General features: G+C 42.5%; 1 protein-coding gene across 1 annotated transcript; it reads left to right on the top strand.

Annotated features, from left to right (window-relative positions):
• The first annotated feature begins 2,115 nt into the window (after window positions 1–2,115).
• On the top strand, window positions 2,116–2,655 carry LOC112748277 (uncharacterized). The gene has a single exon (XM_025796497.1). The coding sequence runs from the start codon at window positions 2,116–2,118 to the stop codon at window positions 2,653–2,655; it is 540 nt and encodes a 179-aa protein (XP_025652282.1).
• Window positions 2,656–23,460: the final 20,805 nt, after the last annotated feature.

The raw sequence follows: 23,460 nt of genomic DNA, 5'->3' as shown, positions 1-23,460 counted from the left end.
GAGTGACCTAAAAAGATCTATAATCATGATTTTGGGGTGATCTAAAAAGGTCTATGGTCACAGTTTGGGAGGTGAAAGGGTCTATGGTCACGGTTTTAAAAAGTGACCTAAAGGTATCTATGGTCACGGTTTTGGGGTGACATAAAAGGGCCTATAGTCACGATATTGGTAGTATCTATCGTCACAGTTTTGGGGATAGCCTAAGGATTTATGGTCACGATTTTACGAAAGGATGACCTAAAAGGGTCTATCATCATGGTTTTGGTGGGTAACCTAAAAGGGTCTATAGTTAGGGTTTTAAAATAGAGTGACCATAGATAAGTTATAGTTATGTTAAAACTGTGACCATAGCTGACCATAGATTAGGCTAGGGTCACAGTTTTACAAAAGAGTAACCATAGATCAAGTTATGGTTACAGTTTTTACGCATGACCATAGAGTAAGCTATGATCACGGTAAAAAAATGTGGACTAAAGTGTCAAAATTTAAACACTCCAACCGTGACCATAAAATCTGTGACGATAGATGAAAGATTGTGATCATAGATCTATAACCATGCCAGAATAGGTCACGGTGAAAAAACTGTGACCACAGACCTATGGTCACCCTTTTTACCTGCCAAAGACCTTTTTTTGTAGGGATGGTAAAGTGAAGGGTTAATCAACGTTAATTTTGTAATTTTCATGAATGTGTGCCCCACTATTTTAATTTAAGAATGATTAGCTTTTTACTTTATCATTTTACCAACTTTTATACTTTAGAGGATCTTGAGCCCACTTAAACTGCTACTCTCGTCATACGTCACATGCTACTGTTGGCCCTTGCTCACCTTTTAGGTTTCTCGTTTAATAAGTCCTCACTCGTCATTAGATTTTGTTCGTTATGCTATATTCCTTTGCTCTGTACATACTTCTACTGTTTGTTACTTGAAATTTTACTCCAGTTAATCCTCAATTAGAAGTTAATAAATTTATTAAAAAAATAAAATTGAAGTTGTTACGGACTGTCATAAGTCCAGCCCAGCTAGCCGCCGGGTCGGGGCACCATCCAACCCAGGCCCAAACTACCCCCTCACAAGGGAAACACAATGGGTCAGCCCGCCGTACCCGACCCGGTCGACATCCGACTTCGCTTGCGACCCAGCGCCTCACCCAGCGAACCAGTCGGGTCGGCTCCCTCGAAGCAGCACCCGAAGCCCCGAACCGAAACCCGGAACGACCTGCTCCTCCCACGTGGGCAGAGACAGCTCACAAGCACCCTAGCCAGTGGGCTAGGTCATCTTTGGGTCCGTCCAGCACAGTATATAAGGGGAGAGGTCAGCATTTCCCCTGAGGTACACATCACTTTACCTAATTTGGCTATCCTTTCGTACGGACACTGACTTGAGCGTCGGAGTGTCCTTGCAGGTGGCCATCCTCTCTCGTCCGTTCAACCGGCGGCTTCGCCAGCCTCCCACTTGGACCCGCATCCGATCCATCGGGTACTCGACATCCTCGGGTAACCAACATTGGCGCCATCTGTGGGATCCCGAAGCAGACATGGAGCGACCCCCCACTTCGGAGGAACTCCGTGAAGGAGGTGGGGCCCGCCTGAGCAGGGAAAGTTCGACAGCCCGTGCTGGAAAACAACCACGATCCTCCGTTCAGCCAAACCAACAAATCTACACCAAGACCCCCGAGAGACGTTCCTTCGGAGGAACGTGGGCCGACAGTGCCAAGATCATGCAGGAACTTAGACATAGAGTACAAAACCTTGAGCGGGAGCTGGCAGCGAGAGGCCGACCCCACGAAGACGTCAGCCACTCCCACAGCGACGCCAGCCAATCCCACACCCGCACTCGCTCCCCCTCCCGAGGACACGACAGCCGAGAAAGGAGCCTAACAAGGAGGCGCATACACAGGCGACCTTCCGACCTACTCGAAGCAGGTCCGAGAGCCACTGGGAGTCCCAGAGGGGGAAAGCCAAGAAACAACAGGACCTATTATCATGGGAGCCACTCCTTTTCACCCCTCGATCCTCAAGGTCCGGCTCCCGAAAAACTTCGACAAGCTGACGAACATGAGATACGACGGGACTAAGGACCCCCAGGAGAATATCACAGATTTTGAAGCAAGCATGAACTTGGAGAGGGTAGGCGACGCGGTCAGATGCCGAGCGTTCCCTGTGACGCTAGCCGGCCCAGCGATTCGATGGTTCAACGTCCTCCCACAAAGATCCATCACATCTTTCGCGGACATCTCCCAAAGCTTCCTGGCTCGGTTCACGACACGCATAGCCAAGGCAAAACACCCAATCAACTTGTTGGGGGTTACCCAAAAGCCCGGGGAGCTGACCAGAAAGTTCCTAGACAGATTCAATGATGAGTGTCTAGAGATTGACGACCTTACGGACTCAGTCGCTAGTCTCTACCTAACGAACGGCCTGCAAAACGAGGACTTTAGGAAGCACCTCACTACCATGCCTGTCTGGTCCATGCAAGAAATTCAAAGTGTGGCCAAGGAATACATTAATGATGTGGAAGTTGGTCAGGTTGTATCAGCAAATAAACGGCAGCTCCTAAACCCCCAGCTCGGCAGGCCACCCAGGTCGACAGATACAAGGAAGCCCCCCGGGACGGCACCCTTGGCAAGCAATCCAAGCAACCCTCACGGGTAGCAAGGTTCATAAACTACACGCCACTCACGGCACCCATAGTGGAGATTTACCAACAAATCGCAGGCAAAGGAATCCTATCCTAACCCAGACCATTGAAAGAGAGAACAGGGGGCAACAAAAGCCTCTACTGTGATTACCACAAGGAGTTCAGCCACAAAACCCAAGAGTGTTTCGATCTGAAGGATGCTTTAGAGCAGGCCATAAAAGATGGAAAGCTGAGCGAATTCTCCCGGCTCATTAGAGAGTCGAGGAGACAGGAGCGCGAACGCTCTGAAGAATATCACAGCCGAGCTGTCAAGCCTAGACAGGAGACCATAGAGGACGCCAACAACCCCCCAACCTTCGTGGTCAACGTCGTGGTAGGGCGCGATAGCCCTCCAAAATCCAAGTCGGCGACAAAAACGGGAAACCGGATCCTATCCATTTCAATGGAAGGCCCCACCACCAATAGGGGGCCACCCACGATATCCTTTGGACCGGAGGATAAATGGTTTCACGACCTCCCCGAGAACCCCCCCCTCCCATGGTGGTTACAGCAATGGTCAGCACAGGGTTAGTCAGACGAATCCTCGTCGATGCTGGAGCCGACTCCAACATCCTATTCAGAAACGTATTCGACGCCATAGGGCTCAAAGAATCTGACCTCAAAAATTACCAGCACGGGGTCATGGGACTCGGTGATAACTACATAAAACCCGACGGGACGATCTCCCTCCCAATATGCCTCGGAACCGGTGATGCCAAGAAGTCGGTCATGGCAGAATTCGTAGTCCTCAGAGACTCCACAGCATATAACATCATCCTGGGAAGAAAGATCATCAACGAACTCTCAGCCGTAATATGCACTAAATTCCTGACAATGAAGTTCATAACGGACAAGGGAACAGTTGGCTCCATAAGGGGAGACCTAGAAGCGGCGATCGCTTGCGACAACGCCAGTCTCTCCTTAAGGAGAGAGTCTAAAAAGGCAGCTGGTGTGTTCTTGGCAGATCTGGACGTCAGGATGGAGGACAAGTCGAGACCAGAACCAGAGGGAGACATGGAAAAGTTTCAGATAGGGAAGTCGGTAGACCAGTTTACCTTTGTAAACAGGAATCTGCCCTATGAACTCAATGGACCCCTCATGGACATTGTAAGGGCAAACGGCGACATCTTCACGTGGACACCATCAAACATGCCGGGGTTGGATCCCGAGGTCATGTCCCACCGGCTAGCCGTAAAACCCGACGTCCGACCAGTAGCCCAGCGGCGAAGGAAGATGTCCCAAGAAAGGGCCGACGAAGTCGCCAAGCAAACAGCCGGGCTACTAGAAACAGGATTCATCAAAGAACTCGAGTATTCAACGTGGTTGTCCAACGTCGTTCTAGTCAAGAAAGCCAGCGGAAGGTGGAGAATGTGCATTGATTACTCCGATCTGAACAAAGCGTGTCCGAAAGACTCTTTCCCCCTCCCCAACATCGACACCTTGGTCGACTCGGCGGCAGGGTATCATTTTCTTAGCTTCATGGATGCCTACTCTGGCTATAACCAGATCCCGATGCACCGACCTGACGAAGATAAAATAGCATTCATAACACCAGGAGGCACTTATTGCTACAAAGTAATGCCCTTTGGGCTAAAAGACGCAGGAGCCACCTATCACAGACTAATGAGCAAGGTCTTCCACGACCTCATCGGCAACACAGTAGAGGTGTACGTCGACAACATCCTGGTGAAAACGGCGGAGCCGAACAAACTAATAAATGACCTCCAAGCCATCTTCAAAGCTCTAAGAAAATTCAAAATGAGGCTCAACCCACTCAAATGCGCATTTGCCATGGAAGCAGGAAAATTCTTAGGGTTCATGATAACACAAAGAGGGGTAGAGGCCAACCCAGACAAATGTGAAGCCGTCCTCAAAATGGCAAGCCCTGGGTGCGTTAAGGACGTGCAATGACTCACCAGAAAACTTATGGCTCTATTCTGGTTCCTCGGCGCCTCGGCAGAAAAGGTCATCCCATTCTTCAACCTAATGAAGAAGGGGATCACCTTTGAGTGGACCCCAGCATGTGAAGAAGCGTTCAGCCACTTCAAAAAGATACTCTCAAAACCTCCCATACTCAGTAAGCCTAAAGAAGGGGAGCCCCTGTAATTGTACCTAGCTGTAACCACACAAGCAATGGCGACAGTCCTTGTCCGAGAAGAAGACAAAACTCAACGCCCAGTATACTTCATCAGCAAAGTACTCCAAGGGGAGGAGTTGAAGTACACCAAGTTGGAAAAGCTGGCCTATGCCCTACTGACCTCATTCAGAAGACTAAAGCAGTACTTCCAATGGCACGTGATCATCCTGAGAACTGACCAAGCCATCTGACAAGTCCTCCAAAAACCCGACCTCGCGGGAAGAATGATGGCATGGGCGATAGAGCTGTCCCAATATGACTTACAATACGATCCTAGGCAGGCAATTAAAGCCCAAGCCATCGCAGATTTTCTGGTAGAAGTCACAGGGGAGGCCCCCCGACGTGCCAAACACACGGTGGAAGCTCCACGTCGACGGAGCATCCAACCAAACGTTCGGAGGTGCTGAAATCATTCTCGAAAACTCGACAGGAGTAGCTTATGAACAATCGATCAAGTTTGACTTCCCAGTCTCCAATAACCAGGCAGAGTACAAGGCCTTGATAGGAGGGTTAATGCTAGCCAAAGAGGTCGGAGCGTCGAGGGTGGAAGTTAGCAGTGACTCCCAGATCGTCACCTCTCAAATAAACGGCAGCTACTAGGCCAGGGACGCACTAATGCAAAAATACCTGGAGAAAGTAAAGGAGCTATGCAAAGGCTTTGAGGAAGTCATAATCCAGCATGTCCCTAGAGAAAGGAACGCCCGAGCCGACCTCCTCTCCAAGCTAGCAAGCACCAAACCCGGGATAGGGAACAGATCCTTAATCCAGGGACTGGCAACCAAACCAGAAATCATCTTATGCGCAAGCCAAACTCTAAGCTCCCCCTCATGGGTAGACCCTATCTTCCGATACATAGAGCACGGAGAAATGCCCCTAGACGAGAATGAGGCACAGGCTATCAAGATGGAAGCTCCCAAATACGTGATCATACAAGGGCAATTATACAAGCGAGGACTCCACCAACCCTTGCTCAAATGCCTACGCCCCGACCAGACGGACTACGTCCTAAGCGAAGTCCACGAGGGGTGCTGTGGCCACCATATTGGAGGGAGGTCGCTAGCAAAAAAAATCATCCGAGCAGGATATTACTGGCCCACGATGATGATGAACGCCCAGGAGTTTGTCAGGAAATGCAAAAAATGTCAGGAAAATGCCAACTTCCACAAAGCACCACCCGAAGAACTTAACCTGATGATGGCCCCCCGACCTTTCGTCCAATGGGGAGTCGACCTCTTAGGACTGTTACCACCTGGGCCTGGGCAAGTGAAATACTTGATATTAGCCATAGACTACTACACTAAATGGGTAGAAGCAGAATCACTGGCTAGCATATCTTCAGCGAATTGCCAAAAATTCATGTGGAGGCAGGTGGTCACCAGGTTTGGAATCCCAGAAACCGTCATGTTAGACAACGGGACACAATTCACTGACAAGAAATTTAAAGGATTCCTAGCAGGACTGGGAATCAAACAAAGTTTCTCCTCAGTCGAACATCCCCAAACCAACGGCCAGGTGGAGCCAGCCAACAAGGTTATCCTGAAAGGGCTAAAGAAGCGACTTGAGGGGAAAAGGGCTCATGGGTAGACGAGCTAGCTTTAGTCCTATGGTCTTACAGGACCACCCCTCAATCATCCACCGGCAAAACCTCCTTCTGACTCACATACGGGGTCGACGCAGTCATCCAGTCGACGTCGGGGAACCGAGTCCAAGGTTACTCCTCGGGGGAGGAAATGAAGCAATCGAAAAAGATCTGGTCGACGAGACAAGGCAAATGGCGCATCTAATAGAAACAGCAATAAAGCAAAGGGTAGCCCTAAGTTACAATGGCAAGGTGCTAAACAGAAGCCTGGGAGAAGGTGACATGGTCTTACGACTCAACGACATAGGGCTGCCAACCCAGGAAAAGGCAAGCTAGCCGCAAACTGGGAAGGCCCTTACAGGGTAAGAGAGGTCCTCGGCAAAGGAGGCTACAAGTTGGAGAAGTTAGATGGAAGCGAGGTACCGAGAACATGGAACATGGCAAACCTAAAGAGGTTCTACTCATAAGAAGAACTAACCAGACGATCCGACGACCTCACTCCCTCCCACTAATTAATTTCCTTTGCATCCCTTTTTACTGTCTTTCACTTAATTATATACCACATCACTTCTTTGTTTAAAAGTTCTATAATGCATATATAATGAATGTCTTTTTGCAAGATTCGCATCAAAATGACAAAATGGTAAAAAATAAACGATCGACCTAACGAAAATCCGGGACTGATCACCCCGGGAACCAAAGGGACCCAAAGCAAAAAATGACTCCGCGACAAACAGCAAAAACGGTAAATACCATAAAACGGTAAACCAAATGACTCCTCAGCCTTCTTTCCCTGCTCAGACAACTTTGCCTTCAGAGACTCCTCCCGGGACCTCGAATCTGTCAGGTCTTTTTGGGAATCCCAAAGCTTCACTTCCATGGCATGGTAATTTCCCAAGACAGGCTCCACCTTCTTGGCGATAGCTGCAGCTCGAAGAAGACTGCGGTAGATCCACCTTGCCAGCCCAGAAAGGTCGGCATCACGAAAAAACTCTTCGGTGCTAGGAAGCAACTGGGATTCGATGAAGCCCCCAGCATCGAAGTTCTTTTCCATAACCGAGAGCGCCTTCCCAGAATCTCGCTTTCTCTTCTTAGGGTTGCTAACAACCTTCAAGTCATCATCACCAAACTTTAGATACTCTTCCTCAATGGAGACCTCCGCCTCCACACCAGGATTCCCTGAGGTATTCTCGGGAGGGACTTCAGCCCCATCCGGCTGACCTTGGTCAGCACCATCAACCCGACCACTACCCTCCCCGGCATCTTCCTGGTCCCGGCTCGCCGAGGGAGTCACCGAGGAGTCCTCACCTCCCTCATCATCACCTTGGATAAGGTTCATCAAGTCGGCCAAAGTTTTCTTTCCACCAGCCATGGAAACTGTAAACAAAAAAGCAAGGGCATGAACAATGGAAGAACTAAACACGCAAAACACAAAATAATGAAGAACTCACCAACATACGACCGATCGGCTTCCCGGTCCCCCATAACCATAAGGGGGTTGAGATTTTTCTCGCCAAAAATAGCCAACAAGATGTCGGCAATGTTGCGATCTTCTGGACTCAACCAGTCATAGAAAATTTTTATCAAATAATTGGACCCCGCCCCGAACCTCCAGTAGGTCGGGATCCGTCTTTCTCCCTCGGCAGTAAGCCAGAAGGGCTGATGACCCTCGATTGGCCTGACCTTGAAGAAAGTGGACTTAAAGCCATGGAAGGAGTCCTCAAAAAGGCCAAAACTCCTACGGCCTTGTTGGGCCCTGAGAGACATATACCCTTTCTTCGCTTTCCCCTGACGAGAAGGGTTCGTGAGCAGGAAAAGGTAGAGGAAAACGTTCACTGAAGTCAGAAGCTCCAGATATTCACAAACCATCTCGAAGCATCGGATGGCAGCCCAGCTGTTCGGGTGAAGTTGTGACGGATCAACATCACAATGATTCAACAAACCCATGAAAAAGGGGGAGAAGGGTAAACGAACCCCCAAGGTTGTGAACATGGGCTCATAAACCCACAACCAGTCAACAACTCGTGGGAACGCCAAGTTCTTCTAACAGACGCGCTCCCGATTAGCAAGAACGTAAACTTGGTAGAACGCCTCCTCGAGACCTCCCCCACATAAGAGCCCTGCCTGGCGCAGATCCTGGAGGCCCTCCTTCGTGACCTTGGAAGGGGTGTCCTTCACATCGGAAGAAACCCAAGCGTAATGGTCAACAAAGTCGGCTAGCGGTCGTTGAGCCTGGTCCGGGAGAACGAGGCGCTCGGCCATACCTACAACGAGGGCACCACTTAGTCAGGACGGAATGTCGGAGACCCTTAAAGTAGTAAAAGCAAAAACTACAATTCTCTAAACCACCCTCTAGATATCCCCACACTACCCAGAACTCAAGTAAACCCTAAGGAAAACCCAGTGGCACCCCCTCTAAAAGAAGAAGCGGCAAAAAACAAACAGAAACCCAGGCATGCATAAAGGAAAGCACACGAAATACCATAAAGGAAAGAGCAAAACATGGAACTGTAAAAATCAATGTACAAAGAAAGATGAAGAAGTAGTCTGAAAAAGCTGAAGCAGCAACAAGAGCAAGATGAAGAAAAACAAGCAAGGAGCAGAAAAGAGAGGAAAAGCAGCAGCGGTTCGAGGGAATAGAAGGAGGAGAAAAGGAGAGTGGGGAAATAAGGAGGTTACGAAAATAAAAAAGAGAGGGGCCAAGAATGTAACCGTCAGGAAAAGCGCCAAAAGACAGGAGCATATCTGTCATTTTGCGCAAATTTCAAATCATGAAATGATGGGGCATTTAATGCCCCACGCAGAAGCCAAGGAGGCGGTGTCAGAGACGAGACAACCACGCGTGAGGAACACGAAACGCCAACAACGGGCTTCCGAGAAGAGGAACACGTCCCATCTCGGCGAGTAGCACAAACGCGCCTAGCCACGAGTTCTAAACCTCAAGGCTAGCGCGTTGGGGGCACTGTTACGGACTATCACAAGTCCAGCCCAGCTAGCCACCGGGTCGGGCACCATCCAACCCAGGCCCAAACTACCCCTCACAAGGGAAACACAATGGGTCGGCCCGCCGTACCCGACCCGGTCGACATCCGACTTCGCTTGCGACCCAGCGCCACACCCAGCGGACCAGTCGGGTTGGCTCCCTCGGAGCAGCACCCAAAGCCCCGAACCAAAATTCGGAACGACCTACTCCTCCCACGTGGGCAGAGACAGCTCACAAGCACCCTGGCCAGTGGGTTAGGTCATCTTTGGGCCCACCCAGCACAGTATATAAGGGGAGAGGTTAGCACTCCCCCCGAGGTACACATCACTTTATCTAATTTGGCTATCCTTTCGTACGGACACTAACTTGAGCGTCGGAGTGTCCTTGTAGGTGGCCAACCTCTCTCGTCCGTTCAACCGGCGGCTTCGCCAGCCTCCCACTTGGACCCGAAGACCCGTTCTAGGCTGCTGCAGGATCTCGCACCCAGTATCCTTCCACCCCCATCCGATCCATCGAGTACCCGACATCCTCGGGTAACGAACAGAAGTTATACCTATTAAAAATATACTTTGATTGAAAAAAATTATCTAAATTCTAAAAAGTGTTTAAATTTTTTTAGTAATTCCCTCTAAACTTATCTTAACCTGATTTTCAACTATAATCTAATTGTGTCCTATCTATATTCTTAATCTCCAATTTTTCACCGCTACTATATTTGATCCCACTTCTTCTCCTTCTACCACTATTCTCACCTCCCTGCAGTATTCTTTAATAAACATTATTGTCAACTTTTATTTTATTTTATTATTCTTTTTTTCCTCTTTAATCCTATGGCTTAAGTACAAGTTCAACCCTTGGTCGTCTTCTCCTCTCTTGTTATATATATATATATATATATATATTGGTTTGGATGCAACAATTGTAACATTAAACGAAAATTAAAGAAATCCAGTAAAAGGGCCCGTAAATTGAAAAGAGAAAAAAGATAAAAATAAAAAGAGTTGGATGAGTTCTGTTTAATCCTGGAATACTTCTTCAACCACACCCAACAAAAATAATAATGCATTTGGTAATAATCATAAAAATCATCACCAAAATTATCATTATAAATTATCATGATTTTAAAAATATTATTTCTAACAATCATATAACAAGTGTTTGTCGAGATAAAATTTTTTAAAAAATTCTTTACTTAGTGCCAGTAAAGTATTCCAGTAATTATGTAAATCTTTTAATGGCACTAAATAATTTAGATTTATCCTGAAAAATTAGATTTATACTCAATTGCTTTGCACTAAAATGAGACTGTGTAAACTAGCATTATGGTGACTAGCTTTTGTTTTTATATTTTATAATAATTCAACAATTTTTTGAAAATATGGCTCTTTGAATTGTCAAGTAAAATTTATGTCCCTTTGCTATTATTATTATTATTATTATTATTATTATTATTATTATTATTATTATTGAATTTTTACTTAATCTGTTTTTCTAAAAGGTACTATCCAATAAGAAGAAAAAGGCAAAAAGTAAAGAGGAGTTCAAGTTAAAGCAACAATGAAAGAAGAATGAATGATAGGATATTTTAGAAAATTTTGTTAAACTACATGATTTATAAGATAAAAAAATGAAAAACTTAAGTGGCCCATCAAACAAATTACTTTTAGAATTAAAAGAAAATGGAGCATTACAAATAGACCAACCCATGAAGAGGGGGGTATGAAAGTGAAGATTTGGCAAAAAAGATGGTTAGAATAACACGACGAGGAAAAAGTAAGGAGTGTTTCTTGATATTGATAATGATTTAGGTTTGAATACAATTTGAAGATAATTTGAAAATTAAAATTTTAAAAGGGAACAAAGGGATCAAATTACAAAAATACATTTTTTTTATCACATCAACTTGCTATTATAATGCCAGTGTGGTAGGAATCAATCCAGCTCATTTTTTCGATGGCAAGTGATGGATAAAAAGTGCCTTAAGGACTACTATGAGCCTCGAAGTGTATTTTCGAGGACAAATTATTGTAAGGGTTAAGTACTTTTTTCGTCCCTAAGGTATGAGGCTAAAATCAAAATCGTCTCCAATCTTTTTTTGTTATTAAAATCATCCCCAACGTTACAAAACGTTATAAAATCGTTCTTTTCTACTTCAATTTTATTTTTTTTACCAAATTACCCTTAATAAATAATAAAAATAATTAAGAATAATATTAAAAAATCAAAACAAAACCCACCCCCTCACCCCACTCCCGTAACCCCCCATCCCCTTCATCATGCCCCTCTCTTCAAAACCCCAACTCCAATCCCAACACCAATTCTTCTTCTCTCCATTTCTGTCGTCCTACTTATTCGCTTCTTCTTCTGCAGTGAAGCAAGAAGAACAACAACGTTCTGGTTTGATGATGATGAAGTTTGGTGTAGTAACCGCCATCAACAACGGTTCTTCTTCTTCATCTTCTTCTCCTTCTTCTAACTCCTTTTCCGTTTTCCTTTTCCATTACCATGCTTACATGGATCCACAATATTCTTCTACTTTGCATTTGAATAACCCATTAATTCATGTATTTGGGAACAACAACAACAACAACAACAACAACAACAACAACAACAACAACAACAACAGTAATCCGTTGTTTCTCTACCAGCCACAGAATCTCAGAGATTTCGATAACCATGGCAGTTACGGTGGTGGTGGTAGTTAACAGTAGTGGTGGGGGTTCTGGAACTTCGAACGAAGTTTCAAGAAGCTGTTCGTCGTTCTTCCTTTCTTTTTATTTTTTTTATTTTTGAAGAACATAAACATCATTTATTTTTTTTAATTTTTTTTATTTCTGTTGTTTTGCTATTTTTGGATCTGAAAACTAAAATTGTTTTTTTTTTTAAGTAAAGGAGCTCAACACAATAAGGTGGAGCAACAAAACAACCAAGAACTAAACCATTTGGATCAACTCTACTCCAATCCTTACAACTCGTAAGCGACCTATTAATAATTTTCACAATTCCTGCTTCTTGACTCCTGAAGATTCTGTCATTCCTTTTCATCCATATATGCCAAACAATAGCAAAAATCCAATTAGCCACCTATTACGTTCCTCCTTCCTTATAGTCACTCCCGTCCAGCTTTCAAAATGTTGCTTAATTGTCCCTAGAACAATCCACAATCTGCCATAGTCAAACAATCATGCACACCACGCCTACCAAGTAAACTGACGACGAAGAAACAAGTGGTGGAGGTCCTCAACATCCTTTTTGCATAAAACACACACACTATCCAATTGATCAATAACGCCTAGCCTTCGTAATCTTTCCTTAGTATTGACTCTACCAACTAGTACAAACCAGGTGAATAACTCAATACGTGGAGGTACTAAACTTCTCCAAATGAAACTAGTGAAACTATAGCTCGTAATTTCCTCCGGAAGTGTTTTCACCTGCACAAAGGAGTTAGTAATATAAACGCCAGATTTATCAAATTTCCACACTAGTTGGTCCTCTCTCTCAGTTGTTAACTTGACTGATCGTAGAATTTCATGAAGTTGGTTAACTAGTTCCAAATCCCATTAGAATAGTTTTCGTCTCCACTGAAAGTTCCATATCCATTCTAGCCCATCCCAAAAACCACAATCCCCTATAACAGATCCGTTCTGATTTGAAACTGAGAAAAGTCTTGGGAAAGTGTCTTTTAACATACCAATCGGCAACCAACTGTCCTCCCAAAAATGCACTTGTCTACCATTACCTACTTCCAGAGATAAATTCCGAATCATCTTCTCTCTCACCTCCTGCTCTATGATTTGTAACTGGCAAATATCCTTCCATGGTCCCCCTTTGGAAAATACAGACTGATGACAAAGCAACACATTAGGATTTAAGTTATTACAAGAGCATACAATCTTCTTCCATAATGGACAATTTTTCTTAGAAAATCTCCACCACCATTTGAATAACAGTGTGGTATTTCGAAGTACTGCATCCTCCACTCCCAAACCTCTTAATTTTTTCAGAGTTTGTACTATTTCCCATTTTACTAAAGGTATTCCATGCTTGCCATCTTCGTTGCTCCACAAAAATCTCCTATACAGTGAAATTAACTTCTCTGCTACTGCTTTTGGCATTTTGTACAAGCTCAGGTAGTACATTGGCAGACTATTAAGTACTGATTTAATAAGCACCAATTTACCATCTTTGTTTAACGTTTTTGCTTTTCACAAACTGAGTTTGTCTTCCACCTTATCTATAATTGGTTTTCATGTCTTGACAAGTCTTGGGTTTGCTCCAAGTGGAACACCAAGGTATTTAACAGGCAGGGATGCTTCCTTACACCCTAATAAACTGCACATTCTTTGCGACCACTCCCTATCACAATTAACTGGAATTAAGCTGGATTTATCAAAATTAATACTCAATCCAGACATCACCTCAAAACATCGCAAAAGCATCTTGTAATTTCTGATAGTAACTTCATCATGTGGACAGAACAATATGGTGTAATCCACAAACTGTCCTCAAAACATCGCAAAAGCATCTTGTAATTTCTGATAGTAACTTCATCATGTGGACAGAACAATATGGTGTAATCCACAAACTGTAAGTGAGACAATTCAATGTTGTCCTGTCCGACCAACAATGGAGAATTTCTGCTATTCCTCACAGCTTCAGCTACCATCCTATGGAGTACATCCACCACAAGTACAAAGAGAAAATGAGAGAGCGGATCACCTTGCCTTAGACCTCGTTCCATCTTAAAGGATTTAGATGGCGACCCATTTATTAGAATCGACATAGACGCCGAGCAAATACACTCATTGACCCGTCTTCGCCATTTAGTACCAAAACCCATCTTTTGAAGGACGATATCCACAAAACTCCATTTGACTCTGTCATATGCCTTTTGAAAATCCAAATTGATTATCGGTGCACTCTTCTTCCTCGTTTTCAGCCACTACACAGTCTCACAAGCAATCAAGGCTCCATCATGTATCTTCCTCCCTTTCACAAAAGCTTTTTGTATGTCTCCTACTAATCCAGGCATTACACTCCTCATTCTTCGTACCAATACCTTTGATATGACCTTATACACACAGCCTACCATGCTGATTGGATGAAAGTCTTTTATCTCCTTTGCTCCAACGAACTTAGGAGCCAAAGCCACCCATGTAACATTAGAGTCTCTTGGTAGCTTTGCAGTTCAAAAAAAGTCCATCACTGCTGCAGTGAATTCCGACCCAATCTCTCCCCAACACTTCTTGATAAAGTTCATGTTATAAAATTGAAATTGTAGTTGATGATTATTGAATTATTGTTTAATCTGAATTTTTTGTTGATTTATTTTATGAATGTTGCTGTTAATTTATTTTGGGGCTATTGTTGTTGCTGAAAAAAAAAGTGTTGTGAGTAATGAATGGCTATGGTGGCAATGGTGATGGTGGTGAGAAAAGGGAGAGGGAAGAGGTGCGAAGGGATGATGATGATGTGAAGTTAATGGTGAGGTGATAAACCCCAATTTTGTGGTTTATCTTGTGTTGATTTTAGGGGATTTTATCAACTTTTCTCACATTTATTCAATGAAATAGCATGGTTTTGTAATTCTCCCTTAATTTGTGCTTAAGTGTAAAAACATACTTTTTAGGCCTTTAATTTGTTAGTTTAAATTCACCTTTGATTCCACTAGATGCCTTGATGTGTTTGTTAGTGAATTCAGGTTGAAAAGGGTTAGGAATGGATCAAAGGAGTAAAGAGAAAAGCATGCAAAGTAGAGAATTCATGGAAAATCAAGGATTTGGAGTGAATTCATCGATGCGCATGCATGGCATGACGCGCACGCATGGAGATGAGGTCGTCAGGCGACGCGTACGCATGACATGATGCGTACGCGTGAGAAGTAAAATGCCAGACGACGCGTACGCGTGGCCTATGCGTACTGGTGCACAAAATTGTGATCTCTAACAACGGCGCCAAAAACTTGGTACGCACGTTTATAATCTCAAATTCTTTTTCACAACTCCGATACAACTAACCAGCAAGTGCACTGGGTCGTCCAAGTAATAAACCTTACGTGAGTGAGGGTCGATCCCACGGAGATTGTCGGCCTGAAGCAAGCTATAGTCACCTTGCAAATCTCAGTCAGGCGGATTCAAATGGTTATGGGATTTTGATAATTAAAATATAAAATATAAAATAGGATAGGGATACTTATACAGTTCATTGGTGAGAATTTCAGATAAGCGTATGGAGATACTTTTGTTCCTTCTGAACCTCTGCTTTCCTACTGCTGTCATCCAATCATTCATACTCCTTTCCATGGCAAGCTGTATGTTGGGCATCACCGTTTTCAATGGCTACTTCCCGTCCTCTCAGTGAAAATGGTCCAAATACACTGTTACCGCACGGCTAATCATCTGTCGGTTCTCGATCATGTTGGAAAAGGATCCAGTGATCCTTTTGCGTCTGTCACTACGCCCAACACTCGCGAGTTTGAAGTTCGTCACAGTCATCCCATCCCAGATCCTACTCGGAATACCACTGACAAGGTTTAGACTTTCCAGATTTCAGGAATGGCCACCAATAATTCTAGCTTATACCACGAAGACTCCGATCTTTCGGAATGGAGGCTAAGAGATAAACGCTCAATCCAAGGTAGAACTGAAGTGGTTGTCAGGCACGCATTCATAGATCGAGAATAGTGATGAGTGTCACGGATCATCATATTCATCATGTTGAAGTGCAAGCGAATATCTTAGAATAGGAATAAGCTTGAATTGAATAAGAAAACAATAGTACTTTGCATTAATTCATGAGGAAAAGCAGAGCTCCACACCTTAATCTATGGTGTGTAGAAACTCCACCGTTGAAAATACATAAGTGAAAGGTCTAGGCATGGCCGTGAGGCCAGCCTCCATTGTCTAAGGACTAAACGTTTCAAAGATGTAAATACAATAGTAAAAATTCATATTTATACTAAACTAGTTACTAGGGTTTACAGAGATAAGTAAATGATGCAGAAATCCACTTTCGGGCCCACTTGGTGTGTGCTTGGGCTGAGCATTGAGCTTTCATGTGTAGAGACTCTTTTTGGAGTTAAACGCCAGGTTGTAGCCTGTTTCTGGCGTTTAACTCTGCTTTCCAACCTATTTCTGGCGTTTAACTCCAGAATAGGGCAGGGAGTTGGCGTTTGAACGCCAGTTTGCATCGTCTAAACTCGGGCAAAGTATGAACTATTATATATTTCTGGAAAGCTCTAGATGTCTACTTTCCAACGCAATTAAGAGCGCACCAATTGATTTTTGTAGCTCCAGAAAATCCATTTCGAGTGCAGGGTGCTCAAAATACAACAGCATCTGCAGTCCTTCTTCAGCCTCTGAATTAGATTTTTTCTCAAGTCCCTCAATTTCAGCCAGAAATTACCTGAAATCACAGAAAAACACACAAACTCATAGTAAAGTCCAGAAATGTGATTTTTATTTAAAAACTAATAAAAATATACTAAAAACTAACTAAATCATACTAAAAACTATGTAAAAATAATGCCAAAAAGCGTATAAATTATCCGCTCATCACAACACCAAACTTAAATTGTTGCTTGTCCCCAAGCAACTGAAAATCAAATAGGATAAAAAGAAGATAATATACTATAAATTCCAAAATATCAATGAAACTTAGCTTCAGTTAGATGAGCGGGACTAGTAGCTTTTTGCCTCTGAACAGTTTTGGCATCTCACTTTATCCTTTGAAGTTTAGAATGATTGGCATCTATAGGAACTCAGAATTCAGATAGTGTTATTGATTCTCCTAGTTTAGTATGTTGATTCTTGAACACAGCTACTTTATGAGTCTTGGTCGTGGCCCTAAGCACTTTGTTTTTCAGTATTACCACCGGATACATAAATGCCACAGACACATAACTGGGTGAACCTTTTCAGATTGTGACTCAGCTTTGCTAAAGTCCCCAATTAGAGGTGTCCAGCGTTCTTAAGCACACTCTTTTTTTTTTTTTTTTGCTTTGGACCTTGACTTTAACCGCTCAGTCTCAAGCTTTTGGCTTGACACCTTCACGCCACAAGCACATGGTTAGGGACAGCTTGGTTTAGCCGCTTAGGCCAGGATTTTATTCCTTTGGGCCCTCCTATCCACTGATGCTCAAAGCCTTAGATCCTTCTTTTACCCTTGCCTTTTGGTTTTAAGGGCTATTGGCTTTTTCTGCTTGCTTTTTCTTTCTCTTTCTCTCTCTTTTTTTTTCTTTTATTTTCGCCATTTTTTTTTCACAAGCCTTGTTATTCACTGCTTTTTCTTGCTTCAAGAATCAATTTTATGATTTTTCAGATTATCAATAACATTTCTTTTTTTTCATTATTCTTTCAAGAGCCAACAATTTTAACATTCATAAACAACAAATTCAAAAGACATATGCACTGTTCAAGCATTCATTCAGAAAGCAGAAAGTGTTGCCACCACATCAAAATAATTAAACTAAGCTCAAGGATGAATTCGAAATCATGTACTTCTTGTTCTTTTGTTTTTAGAACATTTTTCATTTAAGAGAGGTGATGGATTCATAAGACATTCATAGCTTTAAGACATAGACACTTAGACACTAGTGATCATGTAGTAAAAACACAAACATAAATAAACATAAAGCATAGAGAATGAAAACAGAAAAAATAAATAGACAAGGAGATTAAGGAGCGGGTCCACCTTAGTGAGGATGGCGTCTTCTTCCTCTTGAAGAACCAATGGTGTTCTTGAGCTCCTCTATGTCTCTTTCTTGCCTTTGTTGCTCCTTCCTCATAGCTCTTTGATCTTCTCTAATCTCATGGAGAATGATGGAGTGCTCTTGGTGCTCCATCCTTAGTTGTCCCATGTTGGAACTTAGTTCTCCTAGGGAGGTGTTGATTTGCTCCCAATAGTTTTGTGGAGGAAAGTGCATCCCTTGAGGCATCTCAGGGATTTCATGGTGAGGAATTTCCTCATGCTCTTGTTGAGGTCCATGATCTCTTGTTTGCTCCATCCTTTTCTTAGTGATGGGCTTGTCCTCATCAATAAGGATGTCTCCCTCTATGTTAATCCCAGCCGAATTACAGAGGTGGCAAATGAGGTGAGGAAAGGCTAACCTTGCCAAAGTAGAGGACTTGTCAGCCACCTTGTAAAGTTCCTGAGGTATAATCTCATGAACTTTCACTTCCTCCCCAATCATGATACTATAGATCATGATGGCCCAATCTACAGTTACTTCGGATCGGTTGCTAGTAGGAATGATAGAGCGTTGGATGAACTCCAACCATCCTCTAGCTACAGGCTTTAGGTCCGGTCTTCTCAATTGAACCGGCTTGCCCCTTGAGTCAACTTTCCATTGAGCTCCTTCCACACATATATCCATGAGGACTTGGTCCAACCTTTGATCAAATTTGACCCTTCTAGTATAGGGGCGTACATTTTCTTGCATCATTGGCAAGTTGAACGCCAACCTTACATTTTTCGAATTGAAATCTAAGTATTTCCCCCAAACCATTGTAAGCCAATTCTTTGGGTTTGGGTTCATACTTTGATCATGGTTCCTAGTGATCCATGCGTTTGCATAGAACTCTTGAACCATTAAGATTCCGACTTGTTGAATAGGATTGGAGAGTACTTCCCATCCTCTTCTTCTAATCTCTTGTCGGATCTCCAGATATTCGCCCTTTTTGAGCTTAAAAGGGACCTCAGGAATCACCTTTTTCTTGGCCACAACTTCATAGAAGTGGTCTTGATGGACCTTTCAGATGAATCTCTCCATCTCCCATGACTCAAAGGTGGAAGCAATTGCCTTTCCTTTCCTCTTTCTAGAGGTTTCTCTGGCCTTAGGTGCCATTACTGGTTATGGAAAAACAAAAAGCAATGCTTTTACCACACCAAACTTAAAATGTTTGCTCGTCCTCGAGCAAAAGAAGAAGGAAAATAGTAGAAGAAGAAGAAAATGGAGGAGATGGAGGGGAAGTGTGTATTCGGCCAAGGGGAGAAGAAGTGTTTGTAATGTGTAAAAATGAGGTAGTGTTGAGGGGTTTATATAGAGGTGTGGGGAGGGTTAGGTTTCGTGTATTAAGGTTGGGTTTGGGAGGGAAAGAATTTTTGAATTTGGAGGTAGGTGGGGTTTTTGGGGAAGAGTGGATGGATGTGAGTGATGAGGAGTATTTGGGGAAGAGATATGGATGTAATTGGTGAAGGGTATTTGGGGAAGAGTGTTATGAAAGGGTGTGAAGAGGAGAGAAGAAGAGGTGGGGTATGTGGGGATCCTGTGGGGCCACAGATCCTGAGGGGTCAAGGACTTAACATCCCTGCTCCATTTAGGCGTGCATAATGCCCTTGGTGTGCACCACTGGCGTTAAACGCCAGGTTGCTGCTTGTTTCTGGTGTTTAACGCCAGCTTGATGCTTCTTTCTGGCGTTAAACGCCAGTTTGATGCTTCTTACTGCGTTTAAACGCCAGTAAGCTCTTCCTCCAGGGTGAGCTATTTTTTTCATTCTATTTTTTATTTTTCAGTTGTTTTTGTGACTTCACATGATCATCAACCTAAAGAAAACATAAAATAGCAATGGAAAATAAATAGATATAATTAAATAACATTGGGTTGCCTCCCAACAAGCGCTTCTTTAATGTCAATAGCTTGACAGTGAGCTCTCATGGAGCCTCACAGATAATCAAAGCAAGGTTGGGGCCTCCCAACACCAAACTTAGAGTTTGAATGTGGGGGTTCTGTTTGACTCTATATTGAGAGAAGCTTTTCATGCTTCCTCTCCATGGTTACAGAAGGAGAACCTTGAGTTTTGAATACAAGGTAGTCCTCATTCAATTGAAGGACCAACTCTCCTCTGTCAACATCAATCATAGCTTTTGCTGTGGCTAGGAAGGGTCTGCCAAGGATGATGGATTCATCCTCATCCTTCCCAGTGTCTAGGATTATGAAATCAGCAGGGATGTAAAGGCCTTCAACCTTTACTAGCACGTCCTCTACTAGTCCACAAGCCTGTTTCATTGATTTGTCTGCCATCTCTAGTGAGATTCTTGCAGCTTGTACCTCAAAGATTCCCAGTTTCTCAATTACAGAGAGTGGCATGAGGTTTATCCCTGACCCCAAGTCACACAGAGCCTTCTCAAAGGTCATGGTGCCTATGGTACAAGGTATGAAGAATTTTCCGGGATCCAGTTTCTTCTGAGGTAATGTCTGCCTCATTAATGCATTCAGTTCATTGGTGAACAAGGGGGTTTCATCCTCCCAAGTCTCATTACCAAATAACTTGGCATTCAGCTTCATGATTGCTCCTAGATACTTAGCAACTTGCTCTTCAGTGATGTCTTCATCCTCTTCAGAGGAAGAATATTCATCAGAGCTCATGATTGGCAGAAGAAAGTTTAATGGAATCTCTATGGTCTCTGTATGAGCCTCAGATTCCTTTGGTTCCTCAAAGGGAAATTCCTTTCTATCCAGAGGACGTCCCATGAGGCTTTTCTCACTAAGACTCACATCCTCCTCACTCTCTCCAGGTTCGGCCATGTTAGTCATGGTTATGGCCTTGCACTCTCTCTTGGGATTTTCTTCTGTATTGCTTGGGAGAGTACTGGGAGGAGTTTCAGTAATCTTCTTACTCAACTGACCCACCTGTGCCTCCAAATTTCTAATGGAGGACTTTGTTTCATTCATGAAACTTAGTGTGGTCTTAGATAGATCAGAGACTATGGTTGCCAGGCCAGAATGGCTCTGTTCAGAATTCTCTGTCTGTTGCTGAGAAGATGATGGAAAAGGCTTGCTATTGCTAAATCTATTTCTTACACCATTATTATTGAAGCCTTATTGAGGCTTTTGTGGATCCTTCCATGAGAGATTTGGATGATTTCTCCATGAAAGATTATAGGTATTTCCATAGGGTTCTCCCATGTAATTCACCTCTGCCATTACAAGGTTCTCAAGATCATAAGCTTCTTCTTCAGAAGATGCTTCCTTAGTACTGTTGGATGCAGCTTGCAATCCATTCAGACTCTGAAAACTCATATTGACTTGCTGAGTCAATATTTTGTTCTGAGCCAATATGTCATTCAGAGTATCAATTTCAAGAACTTCTTTCTTCTGAGGCGTCCCATTGTTCACAGGATTCCTCTCAGAGGTGTACATGAACTGGTTATTTGCAACCATTTCAATGAGTTTCTGAGCTTCTGTAGGGGTTTTTAGATGAAGAGATCCTCCTGCAGAATGGTCCAATGACATTTTTTGACAACTCAGATAGACCATCATAGAATATAGTTGTGATGCTCCATTCTGGAAGCATGTCAGTATGACACCTTTTGATCAGTTGCTTGTATCTTTTCCAAGCTTCATAGAGGGATTCTCCTTCCTTCTGTCTGAAGGTTTGGATTTCCACTCTAAGCTTGCTCATCTTTTGAAGTGGAAAGAATTTGGCCAAGAAAGCACTGACCAGCTTATCCCAAGAGTTCAGGCTATCCTTAGGTTGTGAATCCAACCATGTTCAAGCTTTGTCTCTTACAGCAAAAGGGAAAAGCATAAGCCTGTAGACCTCGAGATCAACTCCATTGGTCTTGACAGTGTCACAGATTTGCAAGAATTCAACTAAAACTGATGAGAATCTTCCATTGGAAGTTCATGAAACTTGCAGTTCTGCTGCATTAGAGAAACTAATTGAGGCTTAAGCTCAAAATTGTTTGCTCCAATTGCAGGAAGTGAGATGCTTCTTCCATAGAAGTTGGAAGAGGGTGCAATAAAGTCACCAAGCATCTTCCTTGCATCTCCACCATTGTTATTAGGTTCGGCCATGTCTCCTTTTTTTTTCGAAAATTTCTGTCAGGTCCTCTCCAGAAAGTTGTGCCTTAGCTTCCCTTAGCTTCCTCTTAAGAGTCCTTTCAGGTTCAGGGTCAGCTTCAACAAGAATGTTCTTATCCTTGCTCCTGCTCATATGAAAAATAAGAGAACAGAAAAGCAAATATGAAATCCTCTATGTCACAGTATAGAGATTCCTTATGTGAGTATAAGAAGAGGAGAATAGAAGAAGGAGAAGAGAAAAACTCGAACACGGAGAAGAAGATGGGGTTCGAATTTTGGGTGGGAGAGAAGTGTTAGTAGATAAATAAATAAATAGAAAGAGATGAGAGGGGGAAGAATTCGAAATTTAAATAAAAATAAAATGAAAATATTTTTGTTTTTATTTTAAAATGCAGTTAGAGTTCGAAAATTAAGAGAAGGAGTAAAATTAAAATTAAAAATTAAAACAATTAGTTAATGAAAAGGAATTTTGAAAAAGAGGTTAGTGATTTTCGAAAATTGGTGAGAGGAAAGTAGTTAGATGGTTTTGAAAAAGATAAGAATTTTGAAAATCAAACAAAAAGTTAAGTGGTTAATTGAAAAGGATTTTGAAAATCAATTTTGAAAAGATAAGAAGTTAGAAAAGATTTTGAAATTAATTTTTGAAAAAGATATGATTGAAATAGAAAACGATATGATTGAAAATCATTTTGAAAAAGATTTGAATTGGAAATTAAAAAGATTTGATTTTGAAAATTAAAGTTGATTACTTGACTAACAAGAAACTAAAAGATATGATTCTAAAATTTGAAGATTGAACCTTTCTTAACAGGCAAGTAACAAACTTAAAATTTTTTTTTGAATCAATCACATTAATTGTTAGTAAAGATTTTGAAAATTATGAAACAAAATAAGAAAAAGATTTTTGTAAATCAATTTGAAATTTTCGAAATTATGAAAGAAAAAATGAAAAAGATTTGATTTTTGAAAAAGATTTGAAAAAGATAGAATTTTTTTTTTAATTGAAAATTTGATTTGACTCATAAGAACAACTAAGTTTTGAAAAAGTCAACTCAAATATTCGAAATTTATGAAAAGGAAAAGGAAAGGATATTTTTTTATTTTTGAATTTTTAATGAAGAAAGAGAAAAACAATAAAAAGACTCAAAACATGAAAATTATGAATCAAAACACACAATGCATGCAAGAACACTTTGAATGTCAAGATGAACACCAAGAAAACTTTGAAGATCAAGATGAACATCAAGACTTATTTTTGAAAATTTTTAAGAAAAGA

Source organism: Arachis hypogaea, chromosome 15, assembly GCF_003086295.3.
Source record: "Arachis hypogaea cultivar Tifrunner chromosome 15, arahy.Tifrunner.gnm2.J5K5, whole genome shotgun sequence".
Lineage (NCBI taxonomy): Eukaryota > Viridiplantae > Streptophyta > Magnoliopsida > Fabales > Fabaceae > Arachis > Arachis hypogaea.
Note: the sequence above shows the minus strand (reverse complement) of the source record. Positions and strands in the feature narration are given on the sequence as shown.

Coding starts and splice junctions, on each gene's coding strand:
- LOC112748277 (XM_025796497.1), top strand. CDS start 2,116: ATGAACTTGGAGAGGGTAGGCGACGCGGTCAGATGCCGAGCGTTCCCT.